The sequence below is a fragment of the Ixodes scapularis genome, unplaced genomic scaffold (genome assembly GCF_016920785.2).
Source record: "Ixodes scapularis isolate PalLabHiFi unplaced genomic scaffold, ASM1692078v2 PGA_scaffold1__304_contigs__length_218370807, whole genome shotgun sequence".
In the NCBI taxonomy this organism is placed as follows: domain Eukaryota; kingdom Metazoa; phylum Arthropoda; class Arachnida; order Ixodida; family Ixodidae; genus Ixodes; species Ixodes scapularis.
The window spans coordinates 52,968,975-52,993,189 of record NW_024609846.1 but is presented as its reverse complement, the minus strand read 5'-3'; the positions used below and the strand labels follow the sequence as shown (position 1 = coordinate 52,993,189).

The window sequence follows — 24,215 nt, the reverse complement described above, 5'->3', positions numbered from 1 at the left end:
TCAATAAGTGCTGAGGTGGTCACTGCGGCCAAATGATTGCCTTCAATATGTGGGCTATATAAGGCTCTGGTGCAGTCAACGGGGCCGTAATCTAGGTGTTGAGTGCTTCATGGTGTTTCTGTACGTTTCTAATGTGTAGTTGTGGGATAGCTTTTCAATTGAAAAGCTACAGAAGAAGCATTTTGGAGGCGACAAAAAGACTATTGACTTTTTTTTTAATAAGAAGATGGGCAAATATTTAAAAGGAAGTTATCAGAAATGCTAGAGAAAGGGAGATAAAAAGCTATTGACATTTTATATCCTCTGATGAACTTTTTAAACAGCTCTTCAACAGAAAAGCCCCACAGTTTTTTTGTAAGGGAAGTGCCTGGGGTACCATCGGTGTACTAAACATTTGAAAAGGCAGAAAACTTTTGAGGGAAGGAGGTACAAACTTAGTTTGCTATGTTTTCAAATTTTCGTGCCAAAAATGAGGCTTTTGATTTTTTACCTTTTTTCTTTTTGCCCACTAAATGATATGCCATTAGTAAAATCCCAGTCTAAATTCATTTATCTCAGCAAAACAATTTATCTCATGGCCCCTTTAAGCTTATCAAAATAATACCCCGTACGTGTTCACCAAGCTACGTCTGCAAGTTCAGTTTTCTGCAAAACACGGAAGCATCGAATCACGACGAATAATAGAAGGACCCTAACGAATGACAAAGCTTATAATTCGATTAGACCAGAAAATTGTGTTTGGCGTGGGGAAAGTGAGCAGGTGACAGGTACTGCTTTGCGATATGCGCACGTTTTTAGACTAGTCTTATTCTGAGATTTGTCTTTCGCTGGGATCCTCTTCGCTCTTCTCCGTGGTTTGTTTCCTCGTGCTCTGCAAAAACAGGAAACTCGCAAACCTTTCTTTTTTTTTCTCAGAATGGGGTGCGTTGGCCAAAGAGTCTCTTGTTCCTTACATGATAGGTTTGACTCCCGTGGGTGTACATATCACGCAACTCACGCAAAGATACTGGGAGGCGACCAGCTCAGCGCTCATGAGGCCCAGCAGGGGCAGGTTGACGATGTAGAGCAAGGCTGCGACCGGCTTGGGAGCAGCATTGGTCGCGTACAGCAGTAGTGGTATCAGCAGGCAGTAGGCGCACTTTGCGTTCTGCAAGCAGATTGGGAGTAGACGATTGACCCGTGTCGACATGTCACTTAGGGTCAGCCATTCTTGGCTCAAACACGGTTACTAGCCCCTTTTCAAAACTCCATCGAGCCACATCGGCGGTCGCCATTTCTTGGGCACGGCGCGCGATATTGGATCCGAATCCTCGCCGAACGCTCAAGCAGCCCTTCGCTTCCAATACTTGTTCAAGGTATGTGCTCAAACTAAGACGGACTCTGATAACTGGAGGTATACGTGAGCTATCGTTGAAGCTAAACACGCGATTAGGTATAGTTCCTGATAATAGAGCGTAAGGCACGCCGACCGATATAGCTCGAAATGTAAAAACAATAACAATTTTCTTTCTTTTAGTGGTTGTGCCCAAGATGTTGGATTAGCCCACTGCACGAACCTTATGTTGGATATAGAAACGCTAAATGCGGAGGAAGGAAGTGTAATATACATTTAAAGGTTGTGAGCGCCCGCGAGAAAGTGACGGACTTTGGGAGTCTCCGTGTGTTTCTGACCAAATGGCGCGCACGGTACTAACCGTATAATGCTTTCGGGGCAACTCGACGTTTAAAATTCGTGCGTATTTTAACAAATACAAAAGGCTGAAACTCCTATGCTTTTCTCGCTTATATTTCGTTGTTTGGACAGGGCTTTCTCAGCTCCTCAACAAAAATTGGTGGGGAAATCCGGAATTTATTCCTCATAATTGTGACGGAAAGGGTGATTCGTGTTGCTTCTGAAACTTAATCTTAGTAGTAACTTAGGACCTCAAATATTGTTTGATAATTTTAAATGAAAAGTCATAATATAAGGAATCATCAGGGGAATGAATAACAAGTAATTTGGTTATTGTAAAAGTGCACAGTCATGATATGCGTCAGTGTGTATACAGGTGAACTTCGTTAACCGCGCAGGATGAAGTTAAGGCTGTCATAAAAGCAGTCTTTCCACGCCGACATTCATCTATGTAATGCTTTCGTATAATATAGTCGAAGCTGTATAAGCTTCAATCAGACGCTAGAAGACATGCAAACACAGACGCATGAAGCCTAATGCTAGAGTCCCACCAGAGCGACAAACGAAAACAACCGATACCGGCAAGCCTCAAACACGTGCAGCATGCACGTGATGGTGCCCATTGACAACCTTGCGATCACTCCTGCTTACTTAACAGGCACTTGAAGACGACTGCAAGCTTGCCAAAGGTATCCTCCCGTGCATGCTGCAGGCGCTTGAGGCTTGTCAGTGTCGGTTGTTTCTGTTACTCTTTTTAGTTCGACTCGGGCATTATACACCAAAGATACGGAGTATATTTCGCTGTATACTTATTAATGTCACCGGTTATATAGCATGCTGCACACAAAGCCTGTAAATGCTATGACCTTGCCCACTTTGCTCCGTCTGCTTATTAAATAGAACTTTTATTCAATTGGCCTACTGCGCATGCGGCTACTCTCGATGCTGCAGTGCGCTGCCGCCATTACAGGAGGGCAGCCACTCCGTGGTACGAGTATATACCAGCCAAATGACAACGTTAGTTTAGAGGGGCACTGGTACCCCAAAGATTGTATTGTTCGTGGTTGTCTAAAGCTATGCATGTTGTAGTCATAGACGTGCAAAAGAAAAAAAAAACGCTGTTACGCACCAAGTGTGCCAACATCCTGAGAGGATGAACGCAGACGCCATCAGCTTTGCCATAGCCTCTTTTATACTAACAAAGCTTAGCAGATCACTACGAGATGCGGCCGCCGAAAGTGAAAAGGTACAGCGGCAGACAACGGATGAGAGGAGAGTCATGTAACGGGCGCCCCGCTGCGGCGAGACGTCGAAGCACACTTGTCCCGAGCGATGGAATGTCCGCTCGTGGTCCTCGCGTCCCTCGCGCTACCACTTATTTTTTGTCGGGTTTTGAAAACCATGTTCCGGGTCCCCGCCACTGCAAAAGCTGTGCGCTAATTACCAGGTTTCCCCAGAAATGCTCTATGCCAGCAGATCCTCGCGCTCCAAATCTGCGGCCGGCCACTCCATGGCTCCTTCGTCGAACTACCAGGCTTTGTAAGTATAGAGGAGGCTATGCATTTACTAAGCCAAGTCATGACACAAGTAAGGCCGTCCTCATGAAGGCTCGCCGTAAAAGCGACAGAGTTTTGGGCTCACGCAGCTAGGAGCGTTTACCGATGTTTTTGTTTCCAAATATTCGGGTACAACACTCCAGTACACCACCGGCGCAGAAAGGTCTCGTTGGATGAAAGGCTGCATGGATGTGCAGGAAAGATCGCGCAGTGCCACACGAGGTCTGAGAGAACCTTTCGGGAGACACCCGGAGGAGTACCGGGAACTGCAGCACGTCCGCCTGGAACACTTTCTGCAGCTCCCTTCACGCGGGGAACCAGAAATCGCACCACAAAATGGCAAAAACACAATAATGGGCCCTTTTTGTTTTTATTATATAAAAAGAGAATAGTATTATGTTGCTACAACGTTTTTCAAGTCAGTCCCTGCCTGATATTCACTTGTGAAAAACGCTTATTACTTGAGTCCACGCTTCAGCAAACTGAAATAGTGTTTATTTCTATTGTAGTAAACCTTTCTTGCAAAAATATATTATTTTTGATGGTACTGAGTTAAAAAAAAAAAAAAAAAAAAGAAGAAAGACGTTTCTAAATCTCTGCAACACGAAATTAGAGCGCAACTCTTGAGGAGGAGGTGGGAAGGGTACGGAGTGGAGGGTATGCTCCTCCTCCTCCTCCTCCCCCGTACAATTCAGATTGGTGTTGAGGTCACGTGATGTCAGTTTTGCCGATAAATCTAGCGGAGAACCTGAATTTGTTCATGCGTGACGCGACACAAAGTCTTGTGACCTAGTTTTCCCCGCTAAATTTAGCGGGGAAACTGAATTGGTTTTGAGGTTACGTACACGTCAGTTTTCCCGCTACATATTGCGGAGAAACTGAATTTGTTCATGGGTGACGTGACGCAAAGACATGTGACGTCATTTTCCCCGCTAAATTTAGCGGGAAAATTGGCGTCACGTGACCTCAACGCCAATCCAATTTCCCACTGAATTTAGCGGGGCGGTTACGCCGACGGCGATGCCGACGACGCGAAACCCGGAAACTGGCGCCTAAGAGATGTACTCTCAAAGGAAGAACGCAATTTAACATCCTTACAATTGAAAACGACGACGAGCGAACTCCCTTCACTGCGACCAGTCGCCTGCCGAGCCTTCATTGATATCAAGGTCCACGTGACTCAAAAGCTGCATTTTCTCGCAGACTCGGGCGTCGATGTCGGTCGTCTCGCAGTGATTATCGCTGGATCTGTTAAATTATTTTGAGCTACGAGCAAGCTCAACTTCGGGCTAAAACGTCGTCAGTGTTAGCTGGGAGATACCTCTGGGCCCGTTTGCTCGAAGCACTAACCGCGGCTAAAGTTAGCCGCAGTACCTAGGGGAGGGATTTTGAGATCACGTGTCTGGCTCGGTAGGGATGCGGGGAAACATGGCGGTGCCCCAGTGAGTAAGCACCGCTCGCTTTGGAACTAATATGTCGTTGTGGTTGCAATATCGAGCGCGTTAGTCAGCAACGAATGGTGCAGGAGGCTTTCGTTTTGCCTTACCTCACTTAAACCGCAAAGCATGGGCAATGACATCGCCGCATTTTTTAGATAGTGTTTCGATTCTGGGCACTCCTAAGCCTAAATGAACGCGATAATTGTCGGCATAGCAACGTCTTTGGAAAGCGGATTGTTGGTAGTACACAAAAGCAGACGGCGTCACAACAGACCTTTTTTCTAAATTATCCAAGCACCGAGGTGCATGCTACGACTGTAGTTGCACGCGTCGCGACGCGTGCTGGCGTCTGCAGTACCGTTCTAAAGCAAAAATTATAAAACAAATTTTTCCTTGCACGCGCGTTCGTTAAAGCCTTATTATGATTTTTTTACTTCAAATCTTTTATAAGAGGAAGGCCAGCGCGCGTGAACCGTAGAATTACACTTCCAGCACTCCCTTTGCGATGCTTGGATAGCTTAGAAAAAGGTCTGTTGGGACACCGTCTGCTTTTGTGTGCTATCAACAATCCGCTTTCCTTCATTTAGGCTTACCCTTAGCAAAAAGAGGCCGTACTTCAAACGAATTTGAAATATATTTAGTACGAATATTCATTTTGTATTTATTCTGTATTATTTTGGCCGCATTCGAAATACGCGCGTAAGGTATTCAAAATACATTATAAATATGAATCAAAAAATATTTTAAATATACCAAAAATATTATCCCTTCACACTCAAGGTGCCATTTGTGCATTAAAAACCGGTTACACAATTTTTTTTTATTTTCGATTTGTCAGCAAATGGTGTCCCTGTGGTATTTGAAGGCACTACAAACTACATCTCACAAAGCTACATTAGAAACGAACACAAACACAAACACCATGACGCACTGAACAGCTCATTCACAGTCCCGTTGACTGCTCTAGAGCCTTATATAGCCTACATATTGAAGGTAATCATTTTTTCGGTGACCACCTCTGCGCGTATTAAGGTTCCAATTATTCGATCTTCTCCTCGGGAGTCTGTCAAAGGGGAAACAGTGTTTTGAAGTTCGGGGACGATATCTCTTAGTAAAAGGCATTGGTAGAACTAATAACAGTTCGGCGCAGTCCTTAAAACAATATCCACACAAACGGCTGATAAAATACATGTTATTGCTTCTCTGCGTAGCACCACTCAGGATAAAGCGAATCAAGGCAGTATCTTCACTCTAAAATACTGTAAACGACTTTATTTTCGTGAGGACCTAATTCTCGCAAAGTTCGCGAATCGCCTACAATTCCGAAAAATAGGTCCCGTGAACAATTCCGGCAAAATGTAAAAACATTAAAATCTATAATGCGATCCCAGCGCGTCGCGAAAATTAGAATTTGCGAATTATTCCAAAACTCCAACTTCGACCTAAATCGCGAAATATTGAGCCCGCGAAAAAAAAAAAATATTTTACAGTAGTTGTTTTGCCTTTCCATTTTAGTAGTTGACTATTTAATATGGCAGTTAATATCACTATATTAAAGTCACTATTCGCATCACGTACAATGGTGAGTATACACGTTCAGTGAACTAACATTGTGCTAACAAAGCCACGACAAACCACAACATTTGCTGAAGCTTTCCAGCATCAGCAAATGTTGTGGTTGTAGTTCCCGAACCCCGTTTGTGATTGGTGTGCAAGGAACTGATCAAGTGCGTTCTTGATAGAAAAAAGGAAACAATAACATAAACTGGGCTGATTTATCAGTGCGATGCTCCGCAATTCAGTTGACAAACTAATCAAATGTTGTATTTAGGCGCTTCAGTGTACTCTATATCTGCTTGAAGCAAACTTCTAGAAGGGGAGCTTTTCAATATTTTGGTAGTTTAAGTCAAACTACCAAAGTATTGCAGTCAAAAGGTACTTAGAGTATAACACAACAGTATTTACGATTTTCAGGTATTTTAAGAGTATTCTGCACTTATTTTTGATTGCTCCATTTTTTTAGGGTTGGAGTATATTTTGCATGAATTAAATAGATATTTCAAGAAATATATGTGAAAGGTATTTTGTGCCTATTAATTTAGTATTTACATATTTCAAAGCGCATGAAGGGAACTTCAAATGTAGTTTAAGTAAAGGTATTTTAAAATGATCTTAGAAGTATATTTTAGTAGTAAGTAAAAAAAAAAAGAAGTTTATATTTTCGGTCTATTTTTCGTGTACTTAAAATTATGAACTGTATTTCAAATACACTCAAATTAGAATGTGGCATATTTCAAACGTATTAGTTTTCGCTAAGGGTAGGAGTGCCCAGAATCGAAACACTATCTAAAAAATGCGGCGATGTCATTGCCCATGCTTTGTGGTTTAAGAGAGGTAAGTCAAAGCGAAAGCCTCCTGCATTATTCGTTGCTGACTAACGCGCCCGATATTGCAGCTACAACGACATATTAGTTCCAAAGCGAGCGGCGCTCACTCACTGGGGCACCGCCATGTTTCCCCGCATCCCTACCGAGCCAGTCACGTGATCTCGCGCCGCCGCGTGGCCGGTACCGAAGGTAGGCAGCGAGAACCCCAGAGAAAACGAAACCGAAACCACGCCGCGTACGTTGGTACGCATTGAAGCCGGAGTGGTGCGGTTGCGCTGGGTTCACAGCATGAAGTGCTGCCTGTGCTGCGGCATTAAGTGCTTCAATAGTTATGCGTCGTATCTCGTGGAGACAAAGTTTCACAGTTTTTGTGGGACAGCGACAACGATGGAGCCGTGCCGTACGACGCGAGAAATTTGGTCTCCCGACCATGTCTGCCTCTGTGTCCGGCACGGCTGACATATTCTACACTGCCGCTTTGCGCTCTGCGTTTCTATTCGTACCAGCAACGCACACATATCTCAGCTCGAACTGAAATGCCATCCCACACTCGCGGGTAGGCAGTGCGAATTTCGTTGAAGGAACGCCCTCGAAAGAAGTTTAGTCCCTATCGTACGTGTCGATGATATTTCCGGACAACTATGGCACGCAATCTGTACTTCATGAAGAAAGATTCGAACGGTACAAAAAGTGACAAATATAAATCTAAAAAAAAAACAACAATGAAACTCGGAATCACTGGAGAATCGACGTTTGAGTATGGAAGTTTATGTGGTGTGCTTTCTTTCTTGATCAGCCTCCTTTTGGATGTGGAAACGCTGACACCCCGAGTTCTGTAGGCAACAATTTTTTTTTTGGCTTTAGAGCCACCTATCGCAAAGTGGTTCGAACTGGAAGTACCGTCCACTGGTCCCTTCCTACCTGTAAAGTGTACACGTCCCACCATGAGTGTTGTTATCTTGAGAGCCTTTGACGGTCAAAACTGGTTCCCATTTAGTTACACCGCCCAGACTAAATTTCCACCTGCTTTCGCTATGCCAACTCTTTTTGTTATAATAAGTGTTGTGCCAAGTGACGGCCATGTAAAAGTACCTGTGCGCCGAAAATCAGCACCTCGCACAACAGGTTATTACACAACAGCTGACCACAAAAGCCCTTGGCGGCCAAACTTTGCGTTGGCCGACAACTTTGTTTTCTCGGCTTTGGAACCACCTTTCGTAAAGTTGTTTCAATTGCAAGTACAGTCCACTAGTCCCTTCCTACCTCTAAAGTCTCCACCTCCCCCGACCAGTGGTATTCTCTTGACAGCCTTTTCATGGTCAAAACCGGTCACCATTGAGTTACGCCGCCCAAACCAAATTTTCACCTGGTCTCCCTAAGCCACCTTTTTTTTTTTTGTATAATAAGTGCTGTGTCATGTTACTGTCAAGTCCAAGCACCTGTGTGTCCAAATCTGCACTTTGCACAGCCCGCTATAACACAGCATTTTGGGTCTAATATTGGATATCCCGTGCAGCTTTATTTCTTTATTCGTTAGAAACGTAACTTTCACACCTGCTGCCTTAAAGAAACTTGGCACTCTTCGTGCAAACTTACTGAACATCTCCCTCGCCTCCAAATATCATCGTTCCAGCAGTCCTAGGTTTACAGCGACGAGAGAAATAAATTTCCCACTCAGAGCAATTATGGTGGCGGCCGTCTTGTTTTTCGGAAAATTGCTCCAACTCCTTTTTCAGCCGCAACTAGAGAAATTACCCCTAAAGAACAGCTAAATGCCCTTCTGCTCCAGCACTCATGCAGCGTCACCCTCAACTTATCGGTTCAAAAAGCAAAAGTTTCGTCCGTGCGCGCTTCCACCGCCACAGCTTGGCATGCGAAAAGGCGCCGCAGGCTGCTGAACGCGCCTCACAGTCGAACGCCACTTCCTCCGCTAGCGGCGCTGCGCGCGTTTTTCAAAGCGCCCCCTATAGTTCCCGCACGGAGTGTATACTCCGCGACAACTTTTCTTGGCAATGCAGTGGAAGGTACAGACCCGCGTCCCCTCTCCCATTTTGAGTGTACAGGAGGAGAGCCTGCGTACACTCAAAATAGGAGAGGGGACGCGGGTCTGTACCTTCCACTGCATTGCCAAGAAAAGTTGTCGCGGAGTATAGGTACTGCGGCTAACTTTAGCCGCGGTTAGCGCTTCGAGCAAACGGGCCCTGACATCTGCGTATTTCAATCGTTAAACTGAACTTCCAATTTGTCTTCGTGGTCCCTTTAATTCGGAGCGCAGATGTCCCGGTGACATGTGGCGTAGGCGGACGTAAGCTTTCAGAGCATATACCGTAACGTACCGTAACGTAAGAAGACGGGGCTGCATGAACCAGCCTTTATGGTGAAACGATGCACCGTCGTTAAAGGGAAGCTACGGAGCTTCTTGGAAAAAACGAGTTAGAAGTGAATTCTAGTGTATTTTTACCCCGTGAACTCGGATACCCAAACCATTTGCTGCGTAAGTATCGTTAAACGCGAGAAAAGCGCGAACGACAGTCGCTGTCCGTGACGTCATCGACGGATCTTTTGGCTGCCCAAGGCTAGGGGGGCGGGGCTTCAGCCCTATTTTGAAATTGCTCTTGTGGCTCTCCGGCGCGTCGCATTGAAATATAATTTTGATATCTGTTATTCTAAAGGCCAAATGAACGCAATTCAAGCGTTTTTTCTCAAATGTAGAAGTGCCCCATCTTCCGGGGACGTTAAGTATAGTAAAAATTCGAGCTTCAGTAAAGAGACAGAGACGCCATGTATTTCTAGAATCTCTTACCTGTGACCTGGTGGAAAACACAAGCGTGAGAGAGAACGGCAGGAGGAGACCCAGGTGCGAAAGGTGGCGGCATTCTGGCTGATCTTCGGGGAAAGGCACCCAGTCGCGCAGCGTGTACACGGACTCTCTCTTGGACTTGCGCCCTTGAAGAAAACACGCGAAACAACTACCGCACGTGCGTTTACACGTACAGTGCGCGACCCGATTAGCATGAACACGGCATCAGTAAATTTTCGCATATTTGTTTTTCTTAACGGAGATATTTTTTTTTACGGAAAGGAAGTATTTACTGAGGACTCTGTTTCAGTGTATAGTTTACAGCGCACGCTCAGAATAAACACCTCAAGACCGCTAATCTCGGTGGTCTTGAACCTGTGGAATGCGCACTGAAATTTACAAAAGCATTGTGGTAGCTAGTCGCCAGCTATGGACTCAGCTATGACCCCCAATGAACACCTCCTATTCAGAAATATCTACTTTTACGCTAAGAGTTGCTCTTCAGGTTGAGCATATTCAACCACACAAGCAGTTTTGACGAAAGCTGTTCAGCTGAGAAAGGATGACGATGGCATCTTCCTGGCTAACTGTTTCGCTTCCTTATGTGTATCTTTGAGAGCACAGTTGAACACAATTTAGACGTTAAATTGTTCAGTGATGTGCGCATGTCGTAAAGCTCTCGCCTCACCAGGAAACTTCTCAGAAGGTAGAAACTCTTGCGTAATCGGTGGGTCAATTTGACACTGCGCCATAGACTGCGCGTCGAGGACCTGCATTAGAACACTAAGGCGTGGACGCGCGAGGCCAGAAACACGCGAGCTACTGCTATTCCTCTTCGTTGTCCTCTTCGTCTGAACAGGGTTGTGGACCCGACAGGGTTGTGGATATCGACGCCCGAACTGCCCGGTGTTCGGGTTCGAAGAGTTGACCCGCGAAAAGCGCGCATCACAAAGCTCTCGCCACGAAACCAAATAACTATCTTAATTTTTTAAAGCAGATTAAACTAAAACCTCTTTATCTGTTTCTCTTGCAAGTATACCATCAAATGCGCCAATCCACGAGGCCCGTGCCCTGTACGGTTCTCGGAGTCAAATGACCTTTTCAGAAATATGTGGTGGCGCCATAGAGTAATAGATTAAACGTAAAAAAAGGACACTCAAGGCCCGTTCACACTGTGCCATTTCTTATGTTATGTTACGGCCACTTACGATCTGCGCGTTCACAACCTGCCGTCTTTAATGCCCTTGTTACTCGGGCACACTAAGCGCACAATACTTGCCGACAACATTCTGCGGCTATGCAGTCAAAGCTGTGGCCGAACGTGCGCTTGAACATCTTGAGCACCCATCAAAGCAGTGCACGCGCGCTCTTCACTACTGAAATAGCTGTCCGAGAGTGCGGTAACTGTGGTGCCGAGTAACAGCAAAGTTAACCGCGGTTAAGGGTTTTATTTTATTTTAAATATACAAATATATAAAATTAAAGTAAAACGACGGTTTTATGTTATTGTAAGCGTAGTATTTCTTATTGTTTCTTTTTTATTATTTTTCGTCTTCATCATATTTTACAGTTAAATTCTCGCCGTATAGACGCTTTACACACGCGCCAAATTACAGCCGCCATGGCTGACCTTCTCTTGTCTTACCAAGATGCCGAGCAACTGAAACGGTCGTTAACGATCCTCTACAAAAGCCGATGCTTTAGAAAAGGACACAGTTGAATCTAATGTGGCAATAACCTGGCCTGCCATGGTAATGATGAAGTGAAATAAACGAAATAAGAGGAAACAAAATCTGAAGGTCAGTTATGGCGGTGTCCATGCACAGCTGCTGCAAAGCGTCTATATGTTTTCTCTAATGCTTCTTTTCTCAGTGAGACGATGATGATTAGAGAAAAAAGAAATGCAAACCTGAGTCGCTAGTCATAGCTGTGTGCGTGTGTTTTTTGTGTGCCCGTCTTCTGTGTGGAAATCTCGTGCGCCGTCGCCGGCGTCGACCGTTGTCGGCGTCGACGGAACCTTTGGGTCGTTCGTCATTCTGGAGAGCAGCGCCGGGCCGCCAGGCTCCCGAGCGTTTCAGTTGCTCGGCATCTCGGTAAGACAAGAGAAGGCCAGCAATGGCAGCTGTAATTTGGTGCGTGTGTAAAGCGTCTATACCCTATTTCACCTAGGGTGCCTCAATGACCTTCTGTTACGAGTGATGCCACTCTTTGTAGTACCCGATGCCGACAGCACGCGCTCACGGGGAAAATACAAAGAAATCGACGAAAACAAAATGTCGCCGTAGCACAGTCAGCGCCACAGACGCGTGCAGGGACACGCTCTTTCACGCGCTTCTGAACAAAAAATACATGTAAAAGTGGGAACAAAATGGCCGGATGTCTCCACCCTAAGCAAAGCGCACATGAAGGCACCCTAATTTCACCTTATGATGTACCGCCAAAAAGGCTACAAGCGCGAGCTCGTTGCTCTAGGGCACGTCTCGGCGGCACAAGCTCTCGTGCATTAAGGGCAGCTGCCAACGCTACGAGCTCGCGGTTCTAGCCTTCGCTGCGGTACAACATGAGATGAAACGGAGTATAATATACGCGATTCAAGTGCCGCTCAGCTGGTGCGCTGGCTCTAGCAGTGCTTTCGTTTACCATTGTTACGTACCGAGTGAGACTAACACATCGTAGGCTTAAGCTTGAGAGAGGCCTCTCTGGCTCGTGGAGGCTCGGTGCCCGAATGCTGCTTGCTTGGCACGCGGAACCCTGGCCCGATCTCATGCGTCACGTGATTGTGTCACGTGACGTTATGTCACGTGACATAAATTATCCGCTGGGTAAACTGAGGTCGTGAATACAATTTTCCCCTTGAATTTAGCAGGGAAATTTAATTGGTGTATACGTCACGTGCCCTCAAATCACGCGGCACAATTTTATCGCTAACTTAAGCCGGGAAACTGAATTGGTGTGTAGGTCACATTGCTTAAGGTCACGTGACATCAAATGACGTCACGCGACCTAAACACCGACTGCTTCCCCTCTAAATATAGCGGGAAGTGCACGGACAAACGAATGGACGAATATTTGGGATTGGAGCGTTCCGTTAAAAAGCATGTCATGCTTTAACAAGTAATCGATTGCTCGTAATTTGATTACTTGTAACGAGTACAGTCTGCTACTGCGTGATGCGTGTTAAAGACGCCAAGCTATTGGAGGTATTGCACTGGTTAAATTTCGCTTCTAGAGGGTAAACCAGTGTCGCCATGCCTCAAAGGCAGACCGACCTTACGATGTAAAAACACGCTTTCTAGGCTCTTTTTTGCAGCATGGCGCGCGAAAATGAAACCTGTAGCGCATACAGTGGTGGCAATCTCAGAAACAGCGGGGAAAGTTATGTAGCTCGTCAGAACACGTTTTCCTCCAGGTGTTTTCTTGGTTTTCTATTGGCTCTTCGGATGAAGGATGAAAATTGGTATCTTGGAATGCTCGTTTGATGCGATCCATTGCGGTGGTTTCTGCCGCCCTTGAAATTCGAGAGTCATCGACTTCTCGGTGTGCACTTTAAAAGATGCACAGAAGCAATCGCAATAGACCGCCTTTAGTGATCGCCGTGACGTCTTCGACACAAAAAAAACAAAACAAAAAAACAAGTACTGTTTTTTTATGGTGCAGACTCTTATACAATGAACCTTGTACCTGACTAAAGTTCGCGTAGCAGCGTGTACGAGAACTACGAAATCTAACGCCAATAGGGACTTTTAGAATACCGTTACCGTGTCCCGCGTACCGCACTACCAAAGCCTTTGAAGCATGCCCGATTGATGACACAGTGACCGCGGACGCGCGCATAAGAAAACATGCTTCAAAGGCTCCGGTATAGCGGTACGCAGAAGACAGCAACGGTTTGCTGAAAGTCCCTTATAAGTCGTCTGCCTCGGTCTCTCCGGGGACGCTTTCCGCCACTTTTCCTAATCGTGTGCACGCGAGTGAGTCTTCGTTAACCCCGTTTTTGGTGTTGGTAAAACGCAGAAGCAAGCAGATAGCTCCCTCAACGACGGACGGACGGAGTCCAATAAGTACCATTAGTGCCACTAAATAAGCTACGCTTCAGAGTAACGACACTTGGCCATATTGTGTCTTAAAATCAAGGTTGCCAGTTATCTGAAGCTTTATCTGAAATCACAGGAAATGCTTTTCCGCCCTCCACAAATGTTTAAACCGTTCGCGACAGAGCAAAGCAATATTACATGACCTTCCTAACACCGAATCTAATGCTGAGGAAGTCGCACTTTTGAATCATGACGATCGGCAATTGCGTCTGTCCTGCATACGAGCCAAAATGGCAGCGCCCACAACAATGTCGGGGAACGGAGTGCCGATACTCTAAGCGCAGCTTATTTAGTGGCTCTAAGTACCATCATGGAACGATGAAATATTTTGGCTGATGGCTGCCCGAACGAAATGGGTGAAGGTTGTGTGCAAAAATGGCATGTAAAGCACTTGTGAAACGATTTATTCGGCTGCATTTGATGCGTCTGTTTGTCCCTTTTTTGTCGTTCTTTCGCCTTTGGTGTATAAACTAACCTAAACCAACTCACCTGATTGTTAACTTTGTTTTCGGCCATTTGTAGAACTGCTCTTCACCTAACTTGTGGTGGTACTTGGCGATTTGCATAAGTGGTGAACCCTACTACGGTGACCGACAACTGCACAAACGCAGGGCGTGGCTAACCATGTTCACGCTTCCTGTTCTTTGATTGGCCCCTTGGCGTCCTTAGCGGCTTATGTCGCTATCTGATTGGCTACGGAGTGGTAATGAGATGCACGAGACCCGTGACGCCACGTTTCTTAAGATCTCTGTTACTATATTGTAAATCGCCAAGCTTGCTCGGGTTTGTTTATCGCATGCTAGGTTAACACGCTAACTAATTCTGAAGCCATGTGAGGCTGTCTTTACTTACCCGCGTGCACAGCCGGCAGTGAAAAACTCTGACTTCAAGAAACGAAAATAAAATAACAGCCGATAGCGAGGCGGGTATATCCACATGTCGGGTAGACTATAAATTGATAAAATTGTCGGGCATTTACATTTTATTATGATGAGTCACGCATTAGATACTTAACCAAAACATACAATCCATACAAGCATTTTTTTTAAGGAAAAGGGGGGGGGGGGGAGCGGGAGGGGGGGGGGGGTACGCGTATTGGCTGTCTGTGGCGATATATTGTTTAACTAACTTTACAACTTTACAGAACAGCGAACGACTTGTTCGGGTGCCCTTAGGCTTAGAAGTCGACAAATATATATTTGGCTATCGTCATGTAAATATTGACCCGGGCGTTATCTTCCACCAATTAAACATAATGGGCCCCGCTGCGTTGACGGTGGCCAAGGTGGCGACAACGAGGAGTATCTTCACCAGGAGGCCCAAGTAGAACTGCAGAAAGAAAAGTGCCAACGTTGTTGAACAGAAACGTTTGAGGAGATCATACCCAAAACGAAAGTTACTGCTACAGTATACTGTGTCAGGAACGTGTCTTCGACCGGTGTCCATCGACTTTCATCAACAAATCTTTGACTTCCATCAACAAGTAATCTGTGGCAAACTAGATGATGATATCTTCAGGAGCTAGTTAACAAGCAGCGTTAACTATAGTTACGTTAGCTGTGAGGCGCTGTGCACGTAACGTCGACGTGGAGGCTCTAAAACGACTTAATAAAATAAAGCACCTCATGTTTTTATTTTTTTTTCTTTATTCACAGTTTTGGATAGCACTGGAACGTGTTGTTTGGTGGGGGCTGAGCTTATGTTCTGCATTTACGGATTCAGATGATATCTGTCAAATCGATACGATTCGACAGATATCTTATCGTACGTCGATACCCTAACGTTTTTCGCTGGTTCTGCTTCAGTTCAGCCGATCAAGACCTGCCAGTACGAACAACGCGAAAGTGCTTATTTTGATCGGTAGTTTTCTGAAAACCGCTTACCTTCACAATTTTGCTCGCCCTCATCCTTTTCTACGAGTTATGGTTATTAGTATTGACAGGCGATAAAGGAAAGCACAACCTTCAATCGTGACAGAATGAGATATAGCTTGTTTCAAAAAGGTCTTGTCAAAATTATATTTGTTGTGAAACAAACTTCAAACGACGTGCATGCCTACAACGTTCGAATCCCTCCAAAAGAACGGTACTATCACAGACAGAATGAGATCGAAAGAAAGGCCCTTTGGTTCTCCCAGCTCCAGCGCGATAACACTTGGTTGTCTCGTGAGCGTGCCACCGCTCCCGATGTACAACGCAAGGTATCGGAGGTCGGGCATCCTGCCCTTCTCATCTTGTCAGTGACGACAGTACAAAGGAGGTACAAAAAAGGTAGACCGAAACCCGACTTCCTCGGCAATGTACCTGTCGCGCGGAACTCACCAGCTGCAGACATGGGATCCTGGTGAGCTCGTGCAGGACGACCATCGTGACAGACACGGGCATGACGGCGTTGCTGGAGGCTGCCACGACGACCGGGATCCCGTAGTACATCGGGGGCGCGTCAGTCGCCGTCGCCTGACAAAAAGAAGAACGAGGGAGGTCCCCGACGATTGTCTCATCCTCGCGTGTGCGTGAATAATGGCAGCGTCCAGAGTATTGTGAATGGCGAAGGTACGCACAGGAGCAGCAGCGTAGCTCTGTCAATACCTTCCTGGTAGAAAGCCGCGGTGCCGAATCTTTATACGCCACCTGCTGAGGGCCAGCGTTCGGCTGAAACCATGCGGAGGGCAAGCTCGTCTGCTTCTTGCGCAGGGGGTATCGGTGACGTCAGAACGTCGAGCCCTGATTGGCTGATCGCGATCGCGATGACGACCATAGCTGTGTGCGCGAATGCTGAGCGCGTGCTGACGGCGAGCTTCCACAGTTCTTTTGCAACGTACATTCCGCACCATCAAGACTGCCTGTCTTAGCGACCTATTAATGTGAGCTTGTTCTGAGCATGCACTCTAAACAGCACCCACAAATATAGCGTCCAGGGGAGTATTCACTGAACGTCATAGATGTCTGCGCGAATGCTGAGCGCGTGCTAAAGGCGAGCATCCACAATTCTTTTGCAACGTGCATTCCGCACCATCAAGAGTGCCGGTCTTAACAGCCTATTGATGTGGGCTCGTTCTAAGCATGCGCTCTAAACAGCACTCACAAATATGGTGTCCAATGAATACTCCCTATAGCCACTGTACTATAGCAATCGTCCTATTGCAAGCTTGCCAGGTACATTTTTCCGCACTGACACCAGTCGCGACGTCTCTTTCTGACCTTTTTAAAAGTAGCAAGAGTGTGCGTGTATACTTTTGACAAGCGCTGAAGGTACGCGAGGGCGAAGATTCCGAAAGCTCCTAATGTGACGTCACGCCCCAGAAACGAGGGGCTTCAGCGGCACATTAAAATTGAAATTATGCAGCCTCCGTGCACCAAATTGAAAAATAATTTCGATATTCGTGATCTTGAAGGCCGAATAAAGACGATTTAGGTGTTTTTCCCCCTCAAGAACAGAAACGCTTCCATTTCCCTTTGAAGTGAGGCTGCAGCCAACGCCACAAGCACAAGAGCTCGAGGTCGCTGCTTTGTGAAGCGTCTTCCGCAGAACGAGAACTTCCGCTAGAAATGCACGTCTCAAATCCAGGAGCGCAGGCTAGCTCGCGCTTGGAGCTTTGGCTGCAGTCTCAGCTTAAAGGGATACTTCAACGAAATTCGAAATATACCCGTCGTGTTCACAAATAGGCTGAATATGATCCACAACATTCATAAATGACAATCGTACGTTTGTATTTTGAGCCTGATGGCTGTAGTTTTCAACGGCCCATTCTGGCAAACGGTCGTAGAGCAGCCAGCGGAGAGCACGTCACATCCGCAGCAATCGTGGCGTAGTTTGTCTCGGGACCTTACGTCCGGACGCAGCGGACGCCCTCCGAGCTATTCCAGCCAATCCCGCTCTGTGGACGTAGCCCGTGATACGCTTTCCGCGCGTCGCTGTTCCCCCTCTCCAGGGTCACGTGACATTTACACGGGCTTGGATAGGCCCTGAAGCTCGTAGCATCCGCTGAAAATCGCCGAAGCCCACCAGCGATCGCTCCACCGCAAGTAACCCCAAAGTTGTCTTTGTACGAATTTTGAGTGAAGGGTTAATCCTCTATAATCCTGTAGAGAGACAATAGCGACTTCTAGGACACGCAAAAGAAAGAGTCTCGGGGCGAGGGAAGTTTTTTCTTCACCTCTTCTCTCGTCGTGGCTTTAGTCATGGCCGGAGGTGAGACACTTACCGTCACTACCTGTCAAGATTCCTACAGGGGCATTACAAACGAGGCGTTCGCGACATCCACCAGGTGCTCTTTGCTAATCGTTTAATTCGATTGAAAATTTCTTTTCGTGTCTTTTTCAACAAGAGATTGGTGTGCCTGATGTGATAATACTCCATCGAACACGAATAGACCAAGAAATAAGCGCCGCGGCACTTCTTGCAAAGTTTCTAACAAATATTTTTGCTGCCCTACAATTACAGAATCGCCAGCATGAATGTCTTCCGCCTCCTTTTTTGTTTCAATGATCAGTACTTGCAAAGTTATGGTGTCAGGCACTTTATAAATAAAAGGATTATCTAGAGAAATAAGTAAACTCGCAAGATTAGTATGAGAAATAAATAAATAAAAGAAGCTTACTTAGACAAATAAACGAACACCGGGACCGCTCACAACCTACTGCAACTTTCAGAACGGCTTTCCGACAAATTACCATGACACTCTGCTTCCTGGGAAGCTCTGTTTGAGCAGAGGTCAAACGCAGCGACCATCACATGCTGCTGCACAGTACTTACGATGTGAGTAACGATGGGCATCATGAGTCGGCTAAGTGTCCTGTTGTCGACGGCCTCCGCCAGTACGGACGATATCGCGGTAAGGATGATCTGCACTTGGATCGGTGATCTTGTCTCCCAAAAAGACGAGTCGAGCAGCTTGAACAGCGCCTTCAATAGGTCGTACCGCTAAAGCAAAACAAACGAGTATAAAAAAAAAATTAAAAGAAACATTTTAGCATGTGTAATGGCAAAAACCTGCAACTATAGAGAATGACATGCAATGTAGTGAATTGTCTAGTGTCGATAAAATGAAGAAGTTGAGAATTCTTCAGTGCTCAAACGCTGATTCTATGTTAGGCGCGACAATTTTGTTTGTGCAGTTTGTTTTACGGGGGAGTGTTCATTCGGTTAAACCTCCTGGGCTGTATTTTTTTTTTTTTTTCATTTAGTGAGGCTCAAAAGATGCTACCTTCAAATTAAAGTTTGAAATCTCTTCACTCCCGGAAGCACATCACTTTTACGTAGTATCCACCAGCGGCGATGCACTTCCGCCACCGGTACATTAAGGACCCTACACACAGTTGCGTTTAAGAGCGTTTGAGTGCGTTTGACTGCGTTGCGGCTGCGAGAAACCAGGACATCCCCGCTGCTTATATCGCGTGCCAAGATGATTCCTTGTGCTGGATTCCTTGTTTTATACGAAGCACAGATGTGCCGGTGACTCGCTTTTGTTTCTCGACGCAACGTAGTCAAACCCACTCAAACGCTCTCAAACGCTCTCAAACGCAACAGTGCGCAAGGACCTTGAGTCTCTGCATGCCGTTGCAGAGGAATGAGGGCGACTGTTGACGAGACCGATTGGAGGAGCTGCAGTTCCAAGATGTTTTACCTCACCCACCTTACACCCCTGACCTCCCGCCATCAGACTTCTGGCTGTTTTCTAAGATGAAGAAACATCTGAAGGGTACGCGGTCCGCGTACGACGAATATGTCACCGATGCAGTGGACCGTTGGTGTCGTCAACACCACTCTCACTCTTCTATTCGACGACATGTAGAGACTAGTGCATTGGTTGCGGAAGTGTGTTACCCTTGATGGGGACTATATCGAAAATTAAAGGGGCTAGGACACAACAATTAAACGGATAGATTATTCCTGAAATGGAATGTCCATAGGCTACTTAAAATGTACACGAACTTTCGCGATTGTTAGAGCTCTAGCAATTGCAATAATCAATTTACAAATTTTGATCATTTTCATCTGCCGACCAGGCGACACTGCCCAAGTTATTCACACCCCTGTCTCTCAGTGGGTCTGGGTTTGGAAAGAACTCCAACAAAGGTTGACCAGAAGAAAATTGGCGACTCTGTCGCCGGGGGGAGAAAGAGCGTGTGTGTGTGGGGGGAGGGGTGCGTGTGTTTGTGTGTGTGTGTGCGTAGGGGAGGGTCTTTTTTATTTTGTATTTGCCGGATCCCCCAAAGGCCAGCCTGTAGTTCTTTTCCACAACCCGGTGACAGTTGCAGGGATGTAGAGGAAAGGAACTTGGGTGTTTAAGGTGCAACCCTACCCTTGGTTAGTGTGATTCTGAACCAATAGATGGCGGTGGGATCGCCTTCCAGGCCTGTACATCAATGCGAGAAATCGTGCGTAGTGGCGCTTCGATACAGTGGGCTATTTTTCTATGTCCCAATTTTGACATCCCTGGTCCCTCGCTTGTTCTTCTCTGCACGAGCTTTTTTGGAACGCGCACGGCTGCGCCAGTTCTCGTGCAAGGGGGCCAGTTGCCTACGCTCCGAGCTCACGTCTCCAGCAAATCTGGGCAGAACAAAATGCAAAAATTTTCCTTAGCCAAATGGCGAGACACATGCATAACAAAACCACCAACGTGTTGAAAAATATAAAATTGCCCGCGCGCCGTTATCGGAGATTTCAGAGGCCAATTACACATATTTCAATGTGATCAGATTTATATTGTCACGAATGAAGATGACGAGAGGACGAACAGTGAACTGAAAAATAAAAATAAAATAAACAAAAAAAGTATAGAAAGAGCGTCGAGGCAGCAGAAACCAGGCGGCGATTCGGCAGCGTAAGAGAGAGCGAGAGCGAGACTGACTCGACAATGTCGCGGGCAGCTCCTTATCTACAGTGCGTCACTATCTCGGAAGTTCGGCAAAGAAGGTTCGAGTGTCACATGCTCGGGGCGAGGATGAACTGGCACTTTCAAGAACAAGAAAGCAGGACGAAAGTTAAGTCTGGTGCAGGAATGAACGCGAATCTTCTAGAAGTTCGTGACCGATCGTTGCTTTCCCAACTCTGCGGGCGGCAATAAGGCGGGCCGCCCTTTTGTCGTGCTTGTGTTTGGCTCTTTGTGGGTTTCCAGGAAAACGTGATGACGTGATAGACATGGGTTTCCAAAATTCTAGTTTGAGGAATTAACTACCTAAAATATCAAAACAAATGAACTATCGGTCAGGTGTCTCATTTAGGTATACCTGGGTGTTTAGTTTGACCAAAACCACCGAGGCTGGAAAACACAAAAATTGACACTCAGGTTTCGATGTTGAGTTTGGTAAACCCAAAGTAGAACCGGTGCGGGAGTCATAATAAAAAAAATTCCGAGGTTAATACTTCATTCATAGCAATAAATTATAAGAATTAATTTTAATACGAATCCAGTGATAAATGCAGGACTGGCCAGGCAAAGATTCTGGGTCTGTGGATAGCGTTTGCACAGAGTTTAAGCAATGTACAGTGAGTTACAAAACAAATTACAGAATTTTTTTTTTTTACCGCAAGAATAAATTAGGCATCGCCGGATGCTCATTCTCCGCCCAAAGGTAGCGCTAGAGGCCACAACCAGATGTCAAAGCTTGAGCACGATCCGATACCTTATTAAAAACAAAAGTGATTTTCTGAAAAGGTCAATGGGAAAATGGCGGCCGACGTAGTTTTCGAATACATGAGGCTCTATGGCACCAGAAACCGAAAACGTGCAAAAACGGGCTCCATTTTCCCATTGAGAATTTTCAGAAAATCACTTATAACTTTTGAATAAGGTGTCCATTCGGAATAAAACTTTGGCATCTTGTTGTGACGTAGCACTACCTTTGGGCGGAGAATGAACGTTAGGCAATGCGTAGTTTATTTTGCGGTAAAAAAAAAAACTGTAAATGTTTTTTGTGAATCCTGCACCAGTCCTAATTTGGTGATTTGTGCGCGCAAGTAGTGATGTGCATAAATGAAAAAGATGCAAACGGGTAGAGTTTGACGTTGCATAAAATGCAGTGTAAGCACGCACATGATACGCTGATTAAGACTGAAACAGCGCTACATTTTACACTAGCGTTGAGCGTATCGAAAGTTAAGCGTGCATCAAAAGCTAAAGCTTCCACGGATATACTGCTCAGGCAGTAATGTTTGAATGTTTATAGTACTTTATTACCCTAAGATTTGGTGTAAATTGTCTCCTGTTTGCTTACAACAGAAAGAAGTAAACGTTCTAACTCTGGGTTGATAGAAAAACTCCACCCGCTGACAGCTACCAATCATCTCGGCGCGAATTTATGAATATTCACTGCATGCTAACGGTCGTGTGCTTAGAACGAGTTTTTCCCACGTGATTTCATACAATCGCAATTGTTTTTGACAAACAACAACGTTAACTCAGGCCAGCGGTCACATGTGAAGCTTATAGAATATTTTGTATTGATCGTGGAACACATGTCTAGTTGCATAGGTTTTTCTTACAATCCGCGAAATAGAATGCTCCTGGGTTACCTTGGTATCTAAGGCATGTATCACACAAAAAAGCACGAAATGAATCGCAGTGGGAAACGAAAACAATAATGATAAACAAGCGTCTGTGTAATCACGCGAAAACTGAGGGCATTGCACATATGCAGAAGGTAGCTTTGTTTCACTAAATACATTACCAGTAGAGTATTTGATTTTATCGTGCGAGCGAAGCGGAACATACAAGTGCGAGCATATTACCCTGAACTACACTTCCAGTGAACAAGCGCACCATCCAATGCATCGAGCTTGCTTTCATAGCCTTTGGTGCGCTCAAACCTTTGAAAACACAATTATAATCAATTCTATTATTTCAATTATTTTTATTAAGTGCGCCTATATGTAGTTTTTTTTTTCTTTCGCGTTCACGTGCCATTTTCTTAGTTATATAATATTTTCCAGAAGTCCGACAACTACAGTCTGTTTCATAAGCAAGAACCGCATAATCAAAGATATGGAAAAAAAAAAAGAACGCGAACACGCGAACACACATTAAAGTGCAATGTAACGGAGCATTCAGAATTAGTTTTTAGTTTTTTAGAGAGCAGGAGTTTCGTAGGCCGACATTGTTACCCGTTGAAGATTATAAAAAGTGCTGTACAACTGTTAGTTCCGTGTCTTTAACGTGCATTAACGCAGTATATGTGGTACACGATCGCACGACGGTAGGATTCAGATAGGCGACTGAACCCAGGGTCCCTGCTAAAGCCCCTTGATAAAAGCGTTTTTATACAAGTACCGCCAACCATTGTTGTGGAAACGCGCAAGGCACGTACCACCGAGTGGGTGCTCCACCGCCAATCTCTTTCAGGGGCCAGTCATTTTAGTGCTGCGCCGCCATTTGCCTCCAAGGGCTGCTTGAGAGACGGGCCTCGTGTACTGGCACCATTTGAGGTTACATGAAAGACCAGCGCAAACGGCATCGAGGGGATTTAGCCCCTACAGGTTCTGTAGCGTGAGCTCCGTGCCCTGAACGGAGCTCGCGCTCGAGCATTTCTCCACGTGCTCTGGTCTGCGGTGCCACAACACACTCGGTTAAAGGAGCGGTGCAACGATATTCAATTGGAATATTTTTCACTTGACACGAGCTTACTGGCACACCTGGGACTCAAGGATATTCGCACGCAACGCCACTGGCCAAGAAACTTCTTTGTTGCGGTGTAATTTCAAGGACAAAAGCGATCATTTTCATTCAATCTCTCCTTTGCAAAATTTGATGACGTAACGTGGGGATCGCAGTACACCCAAGTGACGATATATGAATGCGGTTCGTAGATTGGACCCGAGCATTGCGTGGGCACTCGACTTGGGCTCGTGATAATTGCTAGCTCGAGAAGCATTCGGGTAGTGACCCGTGTCCAATCGCTGCAACGACGACAACAGGCGAGCCATAACAATGTCTGGAACACAGCGCGTGTCCTGCGCTCTGCCAACCCCAGCGCGTGGCTATGATCAACACTGGCGGCATATAATCGGCTCCAGATCACGTGGCCGCTTGTTCTGGCTGCGAGTTGAGAGGGTGAACGGTGCTCGTTTTTCTTTAATTTTTTTCTGGGACTTCTATTGCGTGGGGTGAAAAACGAACGCGTGTTTCATAGGTCATTAACGTTAGGGATCCGTTTTAAGCGGTATTTGCGCAAAGTACAAAAATTGCTGCATCGCTCCTTTAACGATCCCCCACCGCACTTGGTTTAGCTAACGCCCCTTCATGTTTCAAAAGTAGCGCAAGCTTCGT

At 45.8% G+C, this 24,215-nt stretch overlaps 1 protein-coding gene across 1 annotated transcript in view; it reads right to left on the bottom strand.

The window, feature by feature from the left end:
* Nucleotides 1–15,157: 15,157 nt before the first annotated feature.
* LOC121835715 overlaps nt 15,158–24,215 on the bottom strand; it is a 48,420-nt gene continuing 39,362 nt past the window's right edge. Inside the window, exons 6-8 of the mRNA XM_042290164.1 lie at nt 18,704–18,871; nt 16,270–16,404; nt 15,158–15,277 (exon numbers count right to left, since the gene is read on the bottom strand). Of these exons, the coding sequence (XP_042146098.1) occupies nt 15,158–15,277; nt 16,270–16,404; nt 18,704–18,871 (423 nt within the window). The remainder of the gene's footprint in view (nt 15,278–16,269; nt 16,405–18,703; nt 18,872–24,215) is intronic.